At 40.5% G+C, this 21,456-nt stretch overlaps 2 protein-coding genes and 2 long non-coding RNA genes across 4 annotated transcripts, besides 2 other annotated features; 3 read left to right on the forward strand and 1 right to left on the reverse strand.

The window, feature by feature from the left end:
* The first annotated feature begins 7,110 nt into the window (after window positions 1-7,110).
* Window positions 7,111-7,909, forward strand: lncRNA:CR45435 (long non-coding RNA:CR45435). Its single transcript, NR_124987.1, has one exon. It is a non-coding gene; the product is annotated as a long non-coding RNA:CR45435 (long non-coding RNA).
* A 4,523-nt stretch (window positions 7,910-12,432) lies between these two features.
* Window positions 12,433-13,839, forward strand: CG7271 (uncharacterized protein). Its single transcript, NM_140784.3, has one exon. It carries the CDS (start codon window positions 12,533-12,535, stop codon window positions 13,814-13,816), a length of 1,284 nt encoding a protein of 427 aa, NP_649041.1. The 5' UTR covers window positions 12,433-12,532; the 3' UTR covers window positions 13,817-13,839.
* Window positions 13,840-14,376: 537 nt separating this feature from the next.
* Window positions 14,377-15,051: a mobile genetic element.
* A 925-nt stretch (window positions 15,052-15,976) lies between these two features.
* Window positions 15,977-17,445, reverse strand: term (terminus). The gene has a single exon (NM_080143.4). It carries the CDS (start codon window positions 17,283-17,285, stop codon window positions 15,999-16,001), a length of 1,287 nt encoding a protein of 428 aa, NP_524882.2. The 5' UTR covers window positions 17,286-17,445; the 3' UTR covers window positions 15,977-15,998.
* Window positions 17,446-17,677: 232 nt separating this feature from the next.
* Window positions 17,678-19,597: a mobile genetic element.
* Window positions 19,598-19,995: 398 nt separating this feature from the next.
* Window positions 19,996-20,466, forward strand: lncRNA:CR45389 (long non-coding RNA:CR45389). Its single transcript, NR_124988.1, has one exon. It is a non-coding gene; the product is annotated as a long non-coding RNA:CR45389 (long non-coding RNA).
* Window positions 20,467-21,456: the final 990 nt, after the last annotated feature.

Below are 21,456 nucleotides of genomic sequence, written 5' to 3' on the forward strand. Positions count from 1 at the left end.
AAAAAATTTGTATGTGTATTTAAATGTCGTGGGATTAGAGATTAATGGAATAACTGAGTATAAGAACTGAAAGTTATACAAATTTTATTTCCAAAAGGAGGTTTAGAAAGTTCGAAAATTTTAAACAAATCTATTAACCAGATAGTAAGCTATCTTTGGCAAGGCAAAGCTTATATGCTTTTGCAGTAAAAAAAACGTAGTAAGACCAAAAAATTAGAATAGTTTTCAACAGATTTGGCGGCTCGTGGGTGGAAATGGAAATAAAATAATAAAATGGAAAAAATCGAAAATATGTTTCGCAATCTTCTTAATAAAACTGGCGGCGCATCTAAACTTTCTAGCTTCTATTGATCAGTGTTTATAGGGCTGCATGTAAATAGTAATCCTGTCCGGGAACACCTAAACATTATTTAGTCGCAAATATAAGTATATATACTTATTTTCGAGTCCATGTTTTTTACATTAATTAAAAAAGGTTATTTCAAAGATGCCTTCTTCTTGTTCACGATTTTTTTTTGAAATGATTCAGAGAGAATATAGTATAATATAAATGCAAGTGGATTAAACCATATTTTTGAATATAAAAAATTCAATTGAATTTTTTCACGTCTCCCTTCCCCATTTTATAGTGAAAGGATCTACGACTTGACAACTTACTTTTCCGCCATTCATTTGTCAGCGAACAAACCCAAGACTTTTTGTGAGCCTCAGAGGTATTTTTTCGTGCTGCCCTTGTTGCTGATTTATTTGGATGCGATTGAACTGAAGTCGAGTTAAGAGCTTTTAAGCCAGCGCACTTCGGAGAACAACCTGCCAATATATTGTATTCTGCTAGCTGCACTAGCGGCATTAAATCAAGTTTAGGAACTTGGCTTTCTGCCACTTTCCCAGCTTGCGTTTCCCCATTGATTTATGCGTTTCAGCGCGCCGGCATAAAGAGTTGGGTCGGAATGGTTTCTGAAATATCCGTAGGGCTGATTCCGTACCTGCAGACTGCAGGCAAAAGGTGAGGAGTGAAAATGTTAACTCAAATATGGAAAAGCAATTCATTGAAAGGAAAAAATAAATAAATAAATGGCAAGAACGTTTGAGCTTTGAGCTGTTTACTGGGGGATTTGAGAAAGCCATGTGATGGGGAAAAGGAAACGACAGCTTAGCAACTTTTGGAGTGCAAATTTGTGAGAATTTTCCGTGTTTGGTTTGGTTGGTTTATTTTACTTTCCTCCTTGGCATCTGTATCATTATTACTCCTGACTTTGTAAAGCCTCGCCTCCATTGGTCTTTAAGACCCTGAATTTCAGCTGGGAGTTGACTTCGCTTACTTCTTCATCACAGAATATTCTCACTTAAAGTATAAGTCATTTGATTTGTGTGCTAAAAAGGGGCGGACTGCATGTTGCAGAAATTTGGTTTAATTAGTTGATTAGTTTGCATCTTTGACTGCCTGGCCATCACAATCCTGTGGTTTCCCGAAATGCAATTGAAGTATAATTGTGGAAATTGCGGTTTGCAGGCAACTCTTTGATTGCGGAGCTGTTTCGGTTTTCCATTGATCGATTTAACCGGACAAACCAATCAGAACCCCTGCAAGGATGTCAGTGTCAGGGACAAGAGCCTCGAAATCAAAGTCAGACAGGACCAAGAGGGAGCCATCATTGTCATTAGCGTTAACATGGGATATCGAAACTCCGCTATAGAATGCAATCTGAAACGTGAGCTTTCAAAAATCTCAGTTAACAGCACTGAAAAAAAAGATATCTTGGGTAATAGGTACTTTTTCTTCGGTTTAAATTAAATTTCATATTTTATATTTATACTATTTTATGTTTTCACAGCTCCATCTGTAAACTTGCTTCAAGTCTAAAGTATATGAATCTTATTTTAAATTATCTGAATGTTAATATAACATTATGAATACTAAACCGCACTTTTTTCTTCAGTGTTGGGGAAAACAATGCTCTCAGAAAAATCCCACTGCAAGTGCAAAACGTGACCCAGAAAGGAGTAAGAGCCTTTCTCGCAGGATCTGTTGCATTTTCGGCTGGATGAGCTTTGTCTGGCCAGCTGGCTGCTTCCGGCCGTAGAATGCAACTCCAACTGGGAATGCTCCACTTTGACCGCCCACCTCCGGCTCCTGTGTCTGCACTTACCATTTCATTATTGCCGTGATTGGATTACGCCGTAAATGCATTTCACTGTTGTCGTCGGGGCTGGCCGTATACAGCATTATCCTTAAGGTCCTCGCCCGGCCAAATGGTCCTCCTTAGGGCAACTGGTGAACGCCTTAAAATGATACTGCTATCGAAAATTCTCACGAAGATATGGTGGGAAGAGAAATGACCCAATGAAAGGATCCAGATAGGGCTTTAACATAAAGCCATGGTTGGCATAGTTGTTTGAAGTTTAGTAAGAAGCATTTGCCATTGAACTAACCGAGTGAGGCTTAAAGGTTTCTTTTTTAAAGAAATTCTACACTTAAAAAAAAAATATAATTTAAAAAAGACAGTTGCAGCCAGAAGTGCACATATTGCCATTTCATAATACTTTAATGATTTATGTCCAAATTACATTTGTTGCAGTTTCTGACAAAATAAAGTTTAAACAATTCAAAAGGCACCTGGGCAAGAATTCACAAAAAATTCCCATGACAAAATTACTGCTAGTTGTCTCAATGTTTTTTCCACGTGCGAGAACTGTTTTTAAAAAATTTGGCTGACCTTGGCCACCTTTTGATGTGTACAACCATTAAAAACTTTTGCATCTCGACCCAAGCGAAAACACATTATCAACGAAAACTACGAATGCAGAAGTTTGTATTGTACATAGCAACATTTAATATCGACAACTGGACCTACCAATTAGGAAACCAAAATTATTTAACAATTATTTAACCACCAATCTACCCATGTCCGTGGAATCCAACTGTTGTTCATGTTTTCGTGAGATTCAAGTTGCTTTTTGGCTGCTTTTAACGGGAAATACCAACCCATTAAAGTCAGAAAAATGCAAGAAACAAGGAAATTATTTGTAAATGAGAACGGAATAACAATAAAGAAATATGTTGATGCAATAAAATGTCTACATAAAAAAACTACACGAAACAATCCATTAATTTCCCTTACTAAACTTACAAAAAATAAGGTTGAAACAAACAATAAATTGGTCATAAAATTCAGCATTATTAAATGTATATATAAAATATTTCCATTTTTCAAAACCATTAATATTAAAAACAATCTACCCTTCTTTCGGAATATTGCAGCATACTTGAAAAGGGTATAAAACGAGTGGAACTTGAAGAAAATGTCTTCAAACGGAAATGTTTTGTTATAACTCCTCCTCAAGTTATGACTCTTCTGTCCAGTGAAATGCAAATTTCCATTTAACTTGGGCGCACCAAAGACGCCGTCTAAGAACTTTGAGACACTCTGGAGATTCTCGGCATCTGAGGTTGCCATTTTCCGTGCAATTACAGGATGATTGCACGACCAAGAAGACCAAGACGATGGCGCTGGCGACGCCGACTAACTAAAACTTGTGTAATTGATATGTGTGGTGGCAACTTTCTAATGGAACTCCTGCAACGCAGACGCAAGTCCTGTCCTGGTGGACAGTGTCGAAAAGTTTGTGGTCTCCGGAAAATGGGGGTCGTGCTCCACACGTGGCTGAAGATTGAAGAGTGAAGTTCGACACAATTTGCCCAGTAGATTGTAATTGGTTTTGCGGTGAACGCCATGCCTGCAGATGAAACCCGAAGGTTAAACGCAACACGAGTTGGCAATTACGAAAATTCAATTTAAGGCCAACTAATCGGTTATTCGAGAAAGGATGCGCACGAAAAAAATGTGAAAAAATTGCACTAGTTTTTTAATATGAGATTCGTAAACTTTAATTTTTTCAGCGCGCTGAATTAAGCAATAAATATATTTTAAAATTTACTGTATTTTTATTTTCACTAATCGATGTGAACATTGAACATTTATATGAGAGCTTATAATCTTTTATAAATAAATTTAGTATGCATTTAAATCTAGTGCTTATATTTATGTTTAGTTTTACATATTTAGGACACGTACGTATTTCCAAAGAACTTCTTTATTATTATTTATCAAAAGCCTTCAAAGAAAGTTTTATTGTCGAGATGTAAGTGCTCCGGCTTCGTTTTAATGGCTTCAAAACGCCTGTGACCTTTGACACGGGCATGCATCCGTCAATCCCCTTCCCCCGCACTGCAGCTCTTCACCCCCGCTCATCCTTTAATCAACCGCCATAATTTTGAATGACATTCCCTCGCATGGAAAATGCACGCTCGTCGCCGTCACACAGGTCCCCCGAAACATTTAAATGCCATTTCAATTACACGCTCTATCCCAACAGGACCGTCGCCCCCGGCAAACCCCCCCTGACTCTTAACCCTCTATTATTCGTGGGGCCAAAAGCTTCCGCTTCGTTAGTGCAACGTTTACGCACAAATTAACACGCTGGCAACTGGAACTTTTTGCCATCCAGGACGACTGCGAAACACAAACGACAAAGGGCTGCAAAACACACAGAGCGACTGAGTAAGCTGTTGGATAAAAACAAAAAACATAATTTCAATTTTAATGAGCAGCAGCAGCAGGAAATTATTTGGAAAAATTGCGTTAAATAAAAATGCATTTCTATTATATCTTGGAATGCAGCTGGAGCAGCAGACATTCCCTCGCTGAATGGATTTCCACATCACGTTGCATATGTGCCACAGCCAATGGAATGCATTTGCACTAAAAACAGGAGTCCTAAGTGCGTTCTGCTGCCTGTGGAATAAAAAATAAACAGGATACGTACGGCAAATTGCAGCAGGAGTTGTGCTGCGCTTCGTTTAGAGGCCTCCACAGACACACACACACTCAATTTTCAGCACTCATAATTTTCTATTTACCACTCAGTTATGCCAAGAGGCTTATTGGCATTCGAGGCTCCCCTTTTAATGGACGACGCAAGCTCCCCCATTTTCATTTGGGAAAACGCACATTCCAGGTAAAGCGAACTAAAAAAGGAAGCACCAAGCTTTAGTATACTCTCATAACACTAAGCTATTTACTACTGAAAGTGTATAACTCTAAAAGTCTGGCTAATTTAACAAATTTAGATAAAGCAAATATGTATGCCCTGCCTAAACTTAACAGTAATATTTTTCAAAAATCTAAAAATATATTTACATAGACTTTACGTCCGAAGTTAAAAGTTGTACAACAGATCAAAAACAATTAGAAGGGAGAGTGAAATTAGTTAGCATAATAATATAACCTGATTTGATAAATTCGTGCTTTCAATGCTCAATTTTAAAATAGAAGCGAAACAAAAATTTCTGGACATACAATGAAATATTTATCGAAATTAAATTCCTCTCTAATCAATCTTCCGCAAGTTGGCTTTCAATTGGCCCCAACTCAATAAATTCGCTAAGTTTAAATATTTCATAATCAAAATTTTTCAGCCCTAGTAAAGGCACGCACACACACCCCGCTTTTCCACTAGCATTTTTCTTCTTCTGCGTGCAACTCCCCAAAGCTTTTTGGCTTAAAATGTTAATTGGACGCTGAAATGTTAAATTAGTAAATGGCAAAGCGGGACAGAAAGGAGGGCGCTGGCAAAAATGCCAGAAAAATGTAAGCCCGGCCCAATCCCACAGCAGTTATGAAAAATGTCAGTTGGATGGCAGGCAGCCAAGTTTGTGGCGAAGGGACAGAATCGAGGGGCAGCCAACTTCCGGTACAGTGGAACTGTGCAGGCGCCCTCAACTCCCATTTTATTATGCATAAATTATGAAATTACGCAGAAAGTAAATAAAAGCAAACCGCCATTCAGTTTAATGCCGTGTTGGCAAACTCGTCCTTTGTCTAGGCCGGCATCCACCAAGGATCCGCAGACAGTGATGACAACTTTGCTACCTTTAAAATGAATTTGCAATGCCTTCTCAAAAAAAATGTATCATCAATTATATAAGGACTTCATCTGAACATTGAAATAATTAATTTCCATTCAAGTTACAGACAAAATGGAAATCCTACTCTCAAAGCACACTTTAAATATTGTGTTAAAGCCAACAAAAAAGGAATGAGTTCGCCATCACTGCCCACAGGAATCCCACTCTTTTGGCTTAAAGAAAAAATTATTAAGCCATTTACGTGTCGTCGTTTTAATTTGCATTCTGCAATTTGAACTCTGATTTTGAGAGATGGCTGCGTGGGCGAGTTTATCTTGATTCTAGTGACACGGTCAGGGTGACGGTGATTCTGGACAGTTGGTTTAAGCACCTGTCAACCCGTCACGAAGTGTACCCAGTTACCAGGACTGTGGACTGGTCAAAAGTCATCAAGTGGCTTACTGCTGAATTAAGCGAGCCTTGTCCAGGGAAAATTTAATTGATTGCGGATACGGAAAACGTGCAGAAACTACATTGCGATGCACAGTACTGGTGAAAGTGGGTAGGTTCACTAATTAATGGTTTAATCTGATTTGTAAAAACATTAGCGAAAGATTATCTAAGCAAAATTTATTTATTGAAAACCATTTTTAATTTCTTTTAGTTTAATCGTAATTTAATTTTATTGCAAAGCGTGCTTCCCCTAATATTTAGTTTAATTATTAACTTCTCTTAAAATGTGTAACTGTGCCAATTTAATATAAGGAAACATTTCATAAAATTCATGACATAACGGTTATATTCAGTAATTTTACACATTTTTTTTCCTATAATGTCACTTTTATTCGCGCACAACTGTGTTTTTACCGAAGCATATTTTATTTCAATATGCTTTTCATTTATGGAGCTAAAGTAAATCAATATTTTTAATATCATACAATGTGTAACGTTAAATTTTATGTTTACAGCAAACAGAAAGCGCTTAATGAAAAATGGTTAAAGGTAACGTAAAAGGTGCAAATGACAGCGAATACTGAAGGTAGCAGCATCAATCGAATTTAAATTCAAACAATTCCAATTTGATTCACCATCATCTGTCCAGCTGCTGAGCGTGCAAATCGTAAATGAATTTTACGATTGATCGAATTTTCCAATTTAATGAGCGAATAAAATACACAAAAAGACGGCGAAAGACACGAGAGTAGGATAAATGAAAAAGGCAGCGCAGGTAAATTGGAAGCCGAGTCTTAGAAGGATTAAAGATTTATTAAGAAATGCATCGGGCTGAAAGCTCGCAGAAGAGGAAGTCGGAAGCCGGATGAAGGAGCTACGATGCTCAAACGGCGAGCAAATGAAAAGCAACTCAAGATAAAGTAATCAATGGGGTTTTTATGCGAGAAAATTCAAACGAGCAGCTAAAGTGATTTACAATGAGCTAAAAATGATGATGAAGACAAAAAAGATGGTCGGAAAACTAAGACAAGATGTTCAACCTGTCTGAAAATTAATGATTAAAATTCGCTGGTGCTAGAACGAAGAAAGAAGTTGGAACAAAAGTTTGTGCAAATAGCAAAGAGATTCTTAGAACCGTTCAAGGAATCCATGCTTTTGCTTTAAGAGATATTCAACTGCAATGAAATTTCTGCAAATGCATCAGAGATTTTGCATGAAAACAACCATCTGCAAAATAATTAAACACCCAACCATAAGTGCAGACAACTTTATCAGCTAAGCAACAAACAGAAAACAATGAAAACACTCTGGCAGATGCTCAGCAACTCATACGAAATGCATTTCAATTAAATGCAATAAATTAAATATATATGTATATCCAGCACATACCATCTAGCCATATGCCCCAGCACCCCCTGCACCAGTAACTTGACCCCCAAAATGTTGCATAATTAATTAGCCAAGCATGTGGCGAGAAAACAAGGTCACCAACAGATTGCATTTTGTATACAAAGACAGCAAATTATGCAGAAAATAAGATGCAAGCAGAAGTTGCAAATAGTTTTTCAATAGCGAGGGTTGGCTATATAGCACCCTTTAGAAAAGTTAAACACACGGCTAAAATTCTGCGGAAATGCAATTTGAACATAATTTTCATTATTTAGTTTGTAAATATAAAAAGAAGATTATTCAAGAATTTTTGAGTTAATCTTAACACTCGAATTTAAATGTATTGTTCTTATGAAGTTGTAGTTTAAGATTCAATCAGTCAAAATGTATCCAACAATATTTCTTGTATACTTATAATTTAAAATACATATATCTTTATATCTTAAAGTTGAGTTCTAAAGAATCTATGTTGGGTGCACTTTTCAACTGAGTACTTGCCATTCCAGCACACACACACACTCTAATGCCCCTTAAATCCACCCACGCGACTTGCTTACAAAGCACTCGAGTGCGCCAAAGAGTTGTGAACGGCATTTTCGTAGTGAATGCGAACCCAGAAGTGGCATCTCATCGGTATCCGTATCCGCATCCATCTAATGACATCCAGCAGCTGTCAAACAAGGATGATGAGTACGAGTGACTCAATCTTTGACTGGCAGCCAACTGGGTTCTAAAGCATTTTAATTGCTGTCTCAACGAGCGATGCTGGCTCAGCCTTAGCCTCTGCTCCCCAACTTTGTTCTCGATGCAGGGGGAATGAAAGGGCATAAATATGTTGACCTTGCACTCAGTCAGCTAAAAAGTGAAAGGCTAGGGAGCTGAAATGCTAAAAGGGAGGGTGAATTTGCATAATTTGTATGCAGCGGGGCGGCGATGCAATTGCACTCAAACCAAGCGTAGAATTTAGTTGTTAGCAGAACTTGCTGACAAATTGTGGCCCAGTCGACACCTCAAATCCCCAGATCCGCCCACAGATTTAGCCCTATTCCGCACCCTCCCACCCTTGCCACTTCACCTCTGTGCGTCTGTGCGCCGTCTGTGGAAATTTGTAGCCAAAAGGACGAAGGAGGCCAAAGAACGACGACGACGACGCTGTTGACGACTTTTGCCATTGAGACAGCCAAAGTTTTTATGGCAATTTTCATCAGAGCCAGACACTTGAAGTGAGCTTCGTGTAATTTTTTTTTGTTGGCTGCATGAATATGCGGATTTTAACATAAATTGCAACCGAGTTACACACTTCATGCCCTCGCATTTCCCCTATAGGCCCGCTCTGAATGAAAGTGGAAAAGTTTTCGTTAAAAAAACACGATATGAAATAAAAATGGGACAACTTAAAATTGGAACTTTTAACTGAGGTTAAGCGCTAGAATAATTACTTTTCCAGATCTATTGAAGTGCTCTTAATCAATGCCTTACTTTGAAATTGCTAAAAAAAAAAAACTTCGAAAATGTAGAGACATCCAGCTTAAGAATCGGAATTTTCAGTAAATAGGGTTGCTTAAAATATAGAAAATCCTTTTCTGTACCAAGTTCAAGGAAAACCAAAGTTTGGAATTCCAAGAAGACCGCCTTTAAAAATCGTATAAAAGTTTTCCTTCATCAAGTTTCAGTAGATGTAGAATTTACAAAGTGGGGTATTGGGCAAAAGATGTATTTCTGTGAAATGAATCTTTTAAGTACAAGCTAGTGTCGAATTCAAAGGAAATGTGTTGCAGTTCAGAAATGTTAGCTATTATTCGCTTTAAATATGGCTTAATAACTAATATAGTAAGTATACAATAATATACTGAACCATTAAAGGGTTGCTTCTGTTATCGTTTTATTTAAAATTATATAATAAAACTAAACCATTTAGGGTGAAATTTCGTTTCGAAACAAGTAGCTAAAATGAAACTGACCAAAGCAAATACACAATTCAAATATTCTAGAAATTTGACTCGTTTATAACTCAATTAGCAAAATTCATGCCATAGCCACACGAATTTGTCTCTCCTTCTGTGAAAATGGGTGAAAGTGTTGCAAAGAAAGCAAGCTATCAAAAGCTCAATATGTGTGCAGGACACTTGATTCGGATCCTGTCCTTAGTGAGCTCTAAAACGGAGCAGGGCAAGATAAAAAAGATGAGTAAATCTCGAAAAATGTCAACACACTGCCATGGAGATGGCGGAGGAGGAGAAGCAGGAAGGCACACGGAATGCACAGATTTCATCCAGCTCAATTTTGCAGGATTTGTCGAGTCGCCAGGACCTCAAACTCGAGCCCCGGCAGGTGTCCTGGCACATCCATTAGACGACCCTCGTCTGAGCTTTTAAGCAGCGTGCCCAGAAGGCTTTCACTGGACGAGAAGCGAGTATAAAGGCATGGGGATGCACTGGCCAGGCTGCAGGTTGAAATTTGTATGACCCGGATACGCATGGCGTGAGTCCGGGTCGATATATGTATACGGAATAGATGCACAGACGAGTATATGTATGCGGACTCCGTCATTTATCCGATGTGCATCCGGGTGTCCGGTTGATTGCTCGACTGGCATTTCGCTTTCGGTTTCACACTCTGCAGGGCAAACAACATTTTTACAGTCGGTCTTTGATTTGATTTTGAATGCTAACCTGATGGATGCGGATGTGTTTCTGTCCCACTGCGATGGCATCGGTGTCAGTTGAAGTCACCACTCCGGTTGCAACTTTGCGGCCATTTTTATTTACCAGTGGCAATCCATTTTGCCATACTTCCTCCAGCCTCACTGCATTTTGGCCACCAACTCAGCCCCGGGAGCAGCCCTTCGTTCTGCATCAGACTTAATTAAGTTTTTTTCCTGACTGCTGTGTGGCACTACAGTGCACTGTTTACATGCCAGCCAAATGCCCAAGCTGCAAAAAAATAAACACACAAATAGAAAAATAGGAAAGCAAATAAAAGCTGAAAAGCTGACAATGCGCAACAAAGTACAAAAGTGATTTATAGGGTGCTCTTGGAAGTTTCAAAATCCAAAAGAAAACCTTTTGACAAAAGTACACCTTTTTTTAACTCCAAAAACTAGTGTATAATGAAAGAAATCAACACATAAAAACGAATTATTATTATTTATGGAAGTATGTAATTTGTTGTTCGATTCTATAGCATTTCCTTTTTCGAATTTTTAACCCAAACATTTGTTTTCTGTATTTCCTGGTACTTTAATAGCATAATTTTCGAAAATTCAAAATTATAATTGGACCCCGTAAACTTTATATTTTGGTCTTTTAACCTTAAAATTGTTGTTTTCTGAATTCCCTGGAGTCCAATTTTCATTAAATGCAATCCAGTAGTAGAAGAGCATTAAAAACAAATTAGTTTCAAAGAAAACTAATTGCCATTTACTCAGTGATATTTGAGCAAAATAACTACATTAACTAAAAAAGAGATCTGAAGAATTCATAGTATTTATTTGTAATACAATTGGCATTCAAAATTTTAGCTTCCATTGACATTATTCTCTGTTGATTGAAATAAAACAGAGGTTTCCATGATTATCAGTCATTAATATAACTCTATATATGCATTACAAATTCAGAGCAATGAAAGCTAGATAAACGACCAGGGAGAAAGTAAAACTCGGTTAAATAATTATTGTCCACTGTCCACTTGAAGCACCTTCTAATTGCCATTCTTAATTTGCAAGCATATTTCACTGGGAGGCGGCTTTAAATAGCACTGAGTGCGGAAAACTCTGGGAGGTGAAAACCACACCCGAAACCGAAACCAAAACCTAAGCCAAGGCGGACAATGAAGCGTGAAAAGCGGAAACGGAAATTAAGCGACTGCAGTGCAACTGGCTCCAGAGTCCAGATCCTGTAGATCCAGGACATCGCCGTCGCCATTGTCGCGTCACTTGCCACGAGGTGGCCATTGTCCAGTGTCCTCTTTCTCCACTGGCCATTGTGCACTTGGTTTTACAGCGGAGACAACGGCCACGATGCCATGGCTCAAAACGGTGGCAGTGGGAGGCTCCACCGTACGGTGCGCCCTGCGTTTGACTGCTGCAAATTGCACGCGGTGGTGGCGCCGTTTGTTTACTCTCTCTCTCTCTGTCTGTTGGTTGATCTTTTTGCCTTTGGTCACTTTAGTGAGTTGAATGGGCTTTTTTTTTAGAAGCAGCTTTAACTAGTTAAAATTAATGAATAGGGACAAATGCATATATAGAGAGAACTAAATTGAAAGGCACGAAGCTTGACCTATGTTGGTTGTTTAAAATGGGTAAGTTTGACATATTCTTATTCGTATATTTCTAGGGCAATAGGACTGGGCTCTATATTTCTTTGTAAGTAGCTAATAATTACAGCATTTGCAGCATATGTCACTGCCATAAATGGCTTTAATGAACTCAGCTTGTATTATGAGATTTGAAGGAATCGCACCTGGAATTGCCTGGTTTTGAAATGTTGCTGCAATAACGAAAAAATATGAAATTCCCTAATCACTCTATAAACTTCATAAAAGTTCTTAAAGAACCATAAATATATTAGGTAAATCCTTAAGCAGATGTTATCTACCAAGGGATATACCTGCGTCAGGTAAACTCGCAGACTACCTGTTACCTCCATCTTCAATTTGCCTATAAGCCAGGTCGACGAAGAGAAGGGTATCAGTCAGCAACTGAACCTTGTCATAGACACATCTCAGTGCTTCAGAGCTATATCCACCTTCAGTTTTCGAATCCAAAGTTTCCATATCTCAATCATGTTCGACGAGCCCATATCCAGCTTCGTTTTTACCGACGAAGAGACCACGCAGACATTCCACCACCAGTGGTTTTCCCAGGGCCAGTTACACGAATGTGCCACCTGCTACAGCTCCATCGACGCAGATGAGCCGCCCTCCCAGCATTGGCTGCGGGGAGGAGAAGCATCACAGGGCTTGCATCTTACCAAGCAACAGCAGGCCGTTATGGATATTATCGAGGCCCGCCAGATCGAGACTTTCTTTTTCTGCGACGAGAGTTCCAAGGACAAGCTGGAACACTTCATGGGCGAGACCTGTGCGAGGGGAATCCCCGAGCTTCTCCGCTGGATGTTCCAGAACAACACCGTGGCCGTGGAGTTCAATTTGGCCTGCTACGTGAACGCCATGGACCAGGTGTTGATCTTTCAGAGCGGCTCGCTGAGGGTGGACCACCACTACGACGTAGACGAATCCGTGGGCGTGGTCTACGAGATGCTTATGCAGAGGATCGAAAACTACCTCAACTGCAGCAGCGAGTACGGCATGGCAGAGTGCAGCATCACCAGATTGAAAGTACAGGTGAAGAGGATTAGGGTGGAGGCGGACGGTCAGTCAGCGGACTCGTCCGTCTTCGCCCTACCCCTGCAGCTTCAGGAGGAGGAGGGCCTGACCGCCACTACCGGCTGCTCCACCAGCGAGGCAGAGCTTGCCAGTCTGCGCTCCGCCTACCTGAAGCACTTCCGCGAGTGCAACGGCAACTTCCCGCCCAACATGCGCGTCAATCTCTACGGACTGCAGCAGTGCAAGACCACCAAGGAGCTGTATGTGGTGCCCTATCATATCAGCGAAACCCTCCAGCAGCTGCCCAACAAGAACTTCCTCATCCTGAACAATATCATGGGCCAATTCCAGCGGCTCCACGAGCTCTCCACCCCCGTCAATTCCATCGAAAGGGATCAGACCAGCTCGCCGCTAAAGGACCTCCACTGCCGGAGGTGTCGCACCCAGTTCTCGCGACGCAGCAAACTGCACATCCACCAGAAGCTGCGCTGTGGCCAGGACTTCTCCGTGGACAGCATGCACGCGGACATCGTGGAGATCTACGAGCAGTGCCTGCCCATCTCGAGAAGCGTCTTCCAGCACGCCTGCTACGGCATCACCAAGCCCAAGACCATGATGCGGAAGGGTCAGTTTGTGCCCATCGAGTGCGACTGGCGCAGCGAGAGCTCCGTGAAGGTGCAGCACGGCCCGTGTGTCGTCATCAGCAACGCCCAGCACAATAGTCCTTTTAAATTTTATTAAATAAACGATAACTTTTAAGCACCTACATAATATTTATATTTTACCGACTGCGGGTCAGACAATGGGACCGACTACGGGACTATGGGTATCAAAATGTAGATACATTTTATTCTAAATAGCTATTCTCGTGGACGCGACTGTCGGGACCCACAGTGAGTCGCATGCATCACAGCATCTGCATGCTTTATGCCATTGTCTTTGTCAATATTGTTGTTTCGTGGCACTGCAATATAGGCTTAATAGTACCTTTTTGTGGTCAAAAAGCCCTATTTCAAAAGTCCGTAATACAAAGTTTTGATTACGCCCTTAGGTTAGTAGTAGATAAGACTTTAGTGTTGCGTACCAGAAATTTAAAAAAATCCAGCACGGTTAAGATACATGTTTTTATTAAACAAGTGATAGGGATCGAAAGAACTGGCTTGTACTATGTGTTTGTGATTTTGAATTGTTGAATTTCTTGTGTCTTTCCCTGTAGTTGAGTGTTGTAAATTGCACTTTTAGGAGTATTAGCTGAAACAATAATTAATGTTTAACTAGAGACTTAAACATGAACTTTTTTTTTTTTTTTAATTCGGGTCCCACGGCTACACCTCCCGTCCAACCGACCGAGGGGCGCTGCCGTGTATCGTACGGCTCGATTCGCGAGAAGATATAGACGCGATATAAAAAAGAGAACAGGAACGAGGAAATGAATAAAATGTAAAATTACTATATTAAATATTACTGTTAGTAGGATCTAATTATGTAATAAAAAAGGTAAAATCGATTGCTTTAAGAGCGGCAGAGAGTCAAGATTACAGATACAGAATAAGATAAAGTCTATTATAGTCAGAATATAAAACTCTGTAAGGGTCATGCAACTCATAGTTAGATCTACAATGATTTAAGATAAGGGGTATATAGTTTCTAGTGAATCTACTTGTAACCGAGAAAATAAGCCGACTAATCAAGTCGGGACTCTCAACATCCCCACGAATAAGCTTACAAATAAAGACTGTTCCAAGCATAGTTCTACGTTTAGCTAGGGGCGGTAAATTAATTAAAAGTAGTATACTAGAATAAGGAGGTAATATACGGTTTGCATCCCAATTTAGGCGCCGCAAGGCAAAAAGTAAGAATTTTTTTGGACCGATTCAATGCTGTCCGAGTGGACTGCGTATTGTGGACTCCAAACAGGTGATCCGTCGAGAATCGGACGGACTAACGAAATAAATAAGGTTTTAGTCAAGTAAGGAACTTCACCTAACTTCACTATAATATACTATATACTGTGTTGTTGGTAATTCAATTCTTGTTCATAATTAACGTTTTTAGGTCGCAACTTCAGGTTCTCAAATGCGGAAATATTTATTTGGTGATCTGCTGCGAGTAAACGTGCAAGAGAGAAGACAATACTGGATATACATACATGTATATAAAATCTCAATCGCTTTATTTAGTATTTGATGATAATGAGGACAGATTAAGAAACATTGCAAAAACTTGTGCTACAGATTGTCGCAAAAATGGACTGCTTGCAATAGAAATCTGAAGCTATTCAAAGAAAGTACACAGATTGGCTTAAAATTGAGACCGTTTATAGCATTAAATCGATCGACGATCGTAGATCTACAGGACTTATAAAGGTCTTATAAATTATCGAGTGGAAGAACTCAGAGAAGAAAGGCGTCAAGTTTGGTGAAATCGACGGCAGGGAATATTAAATTATTGATTTAATATAAGGGTGGTAAATCAGACGTAGCATACATATTAAAACTGTTGGCTATCTGCCCTGAGAAAGCCAAAATCCTGCGCTCATTAATAAATCAGCCTGTTGCATTCGCACACATATAGTTGGGGCTACAAATATAGGTACAAGCATGTTAGTTACAAATGTTAGTATTTTATTTAATCTGGTTAACAACAGTGGTTAATATTTTTGCAGTCGGTCCCGTACTCGGTCACGTACTCCTGTCGCGGAGATGTCTGGATGTCTGCCAACGACAGTGGCGAGAGGTGCTCACAATTAATAATAAATATTGTCTTAAACGTTTGGCTTTGCAATAAAACGTATAAAATTCCTAAAAATTTTCACCTATTATTAAAAGTTATTAGCTATTATTGCAACCGCCACTACCCTTACATTGATTTACCCCCTGGTTAAAAGAAAGAATTAAGTTTCAGCTTAAAAGTTATCGTTTATTTAATAAAATTTACAAGGACTATTGTGCTGGGCGTTGCTGATGACGACACACGGGCCGTGCTGCACCTTCACGGAGCTCTCGCTGCGCCAGTCGCACTCGATGGGCACAAACTGACCCTTCCGCATCATGGTCTTGGGCTTGGTGATGCCGTAGCAGGCGTGCTGGAAGACGCTTCTCGAGATGGGCAGGCACTGCTCGTAGATCTCCACGATGTCCGCGTGCATGCTGTCCACGGAGAAGTCCTGGCCACAGCGCAGCTTCTGGTGGATGTGCAGTTTGCTGCGTCGCGAGAACTGGGTGCGACACCTCCGGCAGTGGAGGTCCTTTAGCGGCGAGCTGGTCTGATCCCTTTCGATGGAATTGACGGGGGTGGAGAGCTCGTGGAGCCGCTGGAATTGGCCCATGATATTGTTCAGGATGAGGAAGTTCTTGTTGGGCAGCTGCTGGAGGGTTTCGCTGATATGATAGGGCACCACATACAGCTCCTTGGTGGTCTTGCACTGCTGCAGTCCGTAGAGATTGACGCGCATGTTGGGCGGGAAGTAGCCGTTGCACTCGCGGAAGTGCTTCAGGTAGGCGGAGCGCAGACTGGCAAGCTCTGCCTCGCTGGTGGAGCAGCCGGTAGTGGCGGTCAGGCCCTCCTCCTCCTGAAGCTGCAGGGGTAGGGCGAAGACGGACGAGTCCGCTGACTGACCGTCCGCCTCCACCCTAATCCTCTTCACCTGTACTTTCAATCTGGTGATGCTGCACTCTGCCATGCCGTACTCGCTGCTGCAGTTGAGGTAGTTTTCAATCCTCTGCATAAGCATCTCGTAGACCACGCCCACGGATTCGTCTACGTCGTAGTGGTGGTCCGCCCTCAGCGAGCCGCTCTGAAAGATCAACACCTGGTCCATGGCGTTCACGTAGCAGGCCAGATTGAACTCCACGGCCACGGTGTTGTTCTGGAACATCCAGCGGAGAAGCTCGGGGATTCCCCTCGCACAGGTCTCGCCCATGAAGTGTTCCAGCTTGTCCTTGGAACTCTCGTCGCAGAAGAAGAAAGTCTCGATCTGGCGGGCCTCGATAATATCCATAACGGCCTGCTGTTGCTTGGTAAGATGCAAGCCCTGTGATGCTTCTCCTCCCCGCAGCCAATGCTGGGAGGGCGGCTCATCTGCGTCGATGGAGCTGTAGCAGGTGGCACATTCGTGTAACTGGCCCTGGGAAAACCACTGGTGGTGGAATGTCTGCGTGGTCTCCTCGTTGGTAAAAACGAAGCTGGAGATTATGGGCTCGTCGAACATGATTGAGATATGGAAACTTTGGATTCGAAAACTAAAGGTGGATATAGCTTTGTTGGACGATTTACCAATTTCAGGCACAAATAGATGATTACTCTTTCAGTTTGCTCCGGAAGCACTGAGATGTATCTATGGCAAGATTCAGTTGCTGAGTGATATCCTTATCTTCGTCCACCTGGCTTATATACAAACTAGTACTACAGGGTAACAGGTAGACTGTGAAGGTACATATATCCTTTGGTGTTACAAATCTACTTGTGGATTTTCCTTTTACCTAATCCGTCATATATTTTATGAGCATTCAAGTTGTGCTAATAATTGAGTACAACAGCAGCTGCGCGGTCATAAAGTTTTATTAGGTATAGGTGTATACGGTATAATCTGTTTTAAAAATGATAGAGCGGCTGGTATTAGATAAACGACGCCTACGAAGGGATTGGCAGTCTAATAGATCACCAATTACAAAGCACATGCTTAAGATACCCACACGCAGGCTTACCAATGCTCTCAAACAAGAGGAAAAAAACAGCCAACGTTCATATATCGAGCAACTCTCTCCCACCAGCACTAAGTACCCTCTTTGGAGAGCTCACAGAAACCTAAAGACTCCAATAGCGCCAATTATGCCACTACGAAGTCCCTCTGGCACCTGGTTTCGAAGTGATGAAGAAAGAGCCTGTGCTTTCGCTGACCATTTACAAAATGTATTCCGACCAAATCCCTCTACCAACACATTTATTCTCCCTCCTTTAATAGCAGCCAATCTAGATCCTCAAGAACCCTTTGAATTCCGACCATGTGAACTAGCAAAGGTTATCAAAGAGCAACTGAACCCAAGAAAATCGCCTGGCTACGACCTAATAACTCCAAGAATGCTCATTGAACTCCCAAAGTGTGCTATTCTTCACATCTGCCTGTTGTTCAACGCAATCGATAAGCTTGGATACTTCCCTCAAAAATGGAAAAAGTCGACCATAGTAATGATTCCAAAGCCAGGAAAAGATAAAACGCAGCCATCATCATATAGACCGATAAGCTTACTAACATGTCTTTCAAAGCTGTTTGAAAAAATGCTACTCCTTCGGATTAGCCCTCATCTTAGAATAAACAACACACTTCCAACACATCAATTTGGCTTTAGAGAAAAACATGGAACCATCGAACAGGTCAACCGAATCACGTCAGAAATTCGTACTGCTTTTGAACATCGAGAATACTGCACAGCCATTTTTCTAGACGTCGCGCAGGCATTTGACAGAGTGTGGCTCGATGGACTTTTGTTTAAAATAATCAAGCTGTTGCCCCAAAACACACATAAGCTACTGAAGTCATACCTATATAACAGAGTGTTTGCAATAAGATGCGATACAAGCACTTCACGCGATTGCGCAATCGAAGCTGGAGTGCCGCAAGGCAGTGTACTGGATCCAATCTTATACACCCTGTATACGGCGGATTTCCCCATAGACTACAATCTAACAACCTCCACGTTCGCTGATGATACCGCGATACTCAGTCGCTCCAAATGCCCAATAAAAGCCACGGCACTCCTATCCCGACACTTATCATCTGTAGAACGATGGCTTGCCGACTGGAGAATTTCAATAAATGTTCAAAAATGCAAGCAGGTTACCTTTACCTTAAACAAACAAACATGCCCACCACTGGTCTTGAATAACATATGCATTCCACAAGCCGACGAGGTAACATATCTGGGTGTTCATCTGGACAGGCGGCTCACTTGGCGCAAACATATAGAAGCCAAATCGAAACATCTTAAACTTAAAGCAAGGAACCTCCACTGGCTCATAAATGCTCGCTCTCCACTTAGTCTGGAGTTCAAAGCTCTTCTATACAACTCCGTCTTAAAACCTATCTGGACTTATGGCTCCGAGCTGTGGGGCAACGCATCCAGAAGTAACATAGACATTATTCAGCGAGCACAGTCAAGAATTCTGAGAATTATCACTGGAGCGCCGTGGTACCTTCGGAACGAAAACATACACAGAGACCTAAAAATCAAATTAGTAATCGAAGTAATAGCTGAGAAAAAAAACGAAGTATAACGAAAAGCTGACCACCCATACAAATCCCCTCGCAAGAAAACTAATCCGAGTATGCAGTCAAAGCCGGCTGCACCGCAACGACCTCCCAGCCCAGCAATAAACTTATTAGGGCATTAATGAAAAAAAAAAACTATCACTAAGTGAAAGTTAATTAAGTTAGATTAAGATTTGAACACTTATTGTTAGTCTCTTAACACAAAGAGAAGATTCAATAAATAATAAAAATTAAATAAAAAAAAAAAAAAAAAAAAAAATGATAGGTTTTTCAGACAGATACATTTTCAATAATCTTAAATAGAGAGGCGAGTGGTGGTATCACCCGCATGGAAATAACATTCTGGAACAAAATTATAAGATTATCCTAGAATCCTCGCAAACAAATAATTATTATAGCTACTTCATTTATGTTATTGATACTATCAAATATTGATACGAATTGATACTGGTCAAATTAGTTTTGAATTGAAACGAATTCAATAACGCTTTAGTGCGCTTTTACTTATTTAATTGACAGAGTGGCTTCCCCAATAATTTCTGAACAATTTTGTAGTTCCTATTCAGTTTTTCCATGAAAAACCACAATCAAAAATGTTAAAATAAACAGCTTTTCTTGAAATTCAGGTAGACGGAATAATCAAAAACCTAATGAAAAAAACCCTTTCTAATTAGCCATCGGGTTTAATGAGAGTGAAATCGAAAAAATATATTAATAATATATTTCTGGATTAAGCAATAGCTGTACCCATTAGAACGTACCCATTATTATAACTTGGAAAGAATATGTCAGAGAATATTTGGTTTCCAATAGTTCGATCGAAAATTGATTTGTACAGACAAAGGATTTAAAATCTTAAAGAAACATTGCAAGACTGCATGACAACATTTACTATATCAGTTCAGCAACAGAGTACATTTCCCCAAGGGCCAAACTCAAGTGTCACAACACGTAAGTCAACACGTGAAAATTGGATTATTAGAACGGCGCGTGAGTAAACAGGACACAATGCCAGATGAGGGATCCAGCAAATTGGTCTGGAAGTACTCCAGGACGACGACCGATGTCGATTGGATAACCAACGAGGCACAAAACAAGCGTCGCAGGAATGCGTTGCCATTTGAAATTCAGCACGGAGCCAGAAGTCCAGGACTCTCAGGATAGGAATGCGTTTTAAGGGGCATCAATAATTCAGTGAGCAGTGGCGAAGCCAAACAACTAAATTATCGCCAGAAGTCTCACACTTTACACGGCACATTTACAGAAGCTATAATATATATTATATGTGTATAAACTCAAAAATGCTATCAATTCCGTCAATTTGAGTAAAATTCTAGTCATGGCTTGTCCTTCAACCTTTATAGCAAAAATCCTAATCATTTAAAATCCAGTTTATAATAAATGTTGTTTTAGATTATAAGAAGAACGAAAGAGAAAGTAGAGAGCCTAAAATTTAGACTCACCCGGGTAGAGTGTCAAAAAAACAAAAAACACGGCGGTCCCGAGGTATGTCCCGCTGTCTGACTCTAAATCCTTGCAAAGTTTAATTATGCACTATAAGGATTGTTGTTGGGTTCATATTAAGGGCAAAAAACGCCCAACCAACTTACGACCAGACATTGGTCATTGTTTTGATAGCCCAGACGGCAATCGGCAGGACAGCAAGTGCATAATATGGTCGGTCACACAGGACTAAAGCTTTAAAGCCATTTCTCACAACGCCTAGACTGTCGGATCGCAAATCGATTTCACTTTCTCGGTTATGTTTTGGTTATAAATTACAAAACGAAATGACATGGCGTCCCTCGTCAAAATCGCCGGCCAAACCTACGTACATATATAAATCATACACAATTTACGCACAGCCATTTTTAGCACTTTATGTGGGACTCATTATAGAAGTCACGCCCCAAACCCAAAGCTTTGTAATAATAATTCAGATATGGCGGCACATTAGTTCCGCCATTCTGAGCAGCCAGTGTACAATAAACGATGGACCAACAGGTTGTGAGATGTGGATTTGGTCAAGACCGAAGGCTAGTACACTTCATAAATGTCGGCGAAATGTCGCACCTGGAAAAAAATGTACACTATATATATATATATATATATA

The sequence above is a fragment of the Drosophila melanogaster genome, chromosome 3L (assembly GCF_000001215.4).
Source record: "Drosophila melanogaster chromosome 3L".
Lineage (NCBI taxonomy): Eukaryota > Metazoa > Arthropoda > Insecta > Diptera > Drosophilidae > Drosophila > Drosophila melanogaster.

Bases quoted from the DNA above. Each gene is read 5' to 3' on its own strand.
- CG7271 (NM_140784.3), top strand. From the start codon at position 12,533: ATGTTCGACGAGCCCATATCCAGCTTCGTTTTTACCGACGAAGAGACC.
- term (NM_080143.4), bottom strand. From the start codon at position 17,285: ATGTTCGACGAGCCCATAATCTCCAGCTTCGTTTTTACCAACGAGGAG.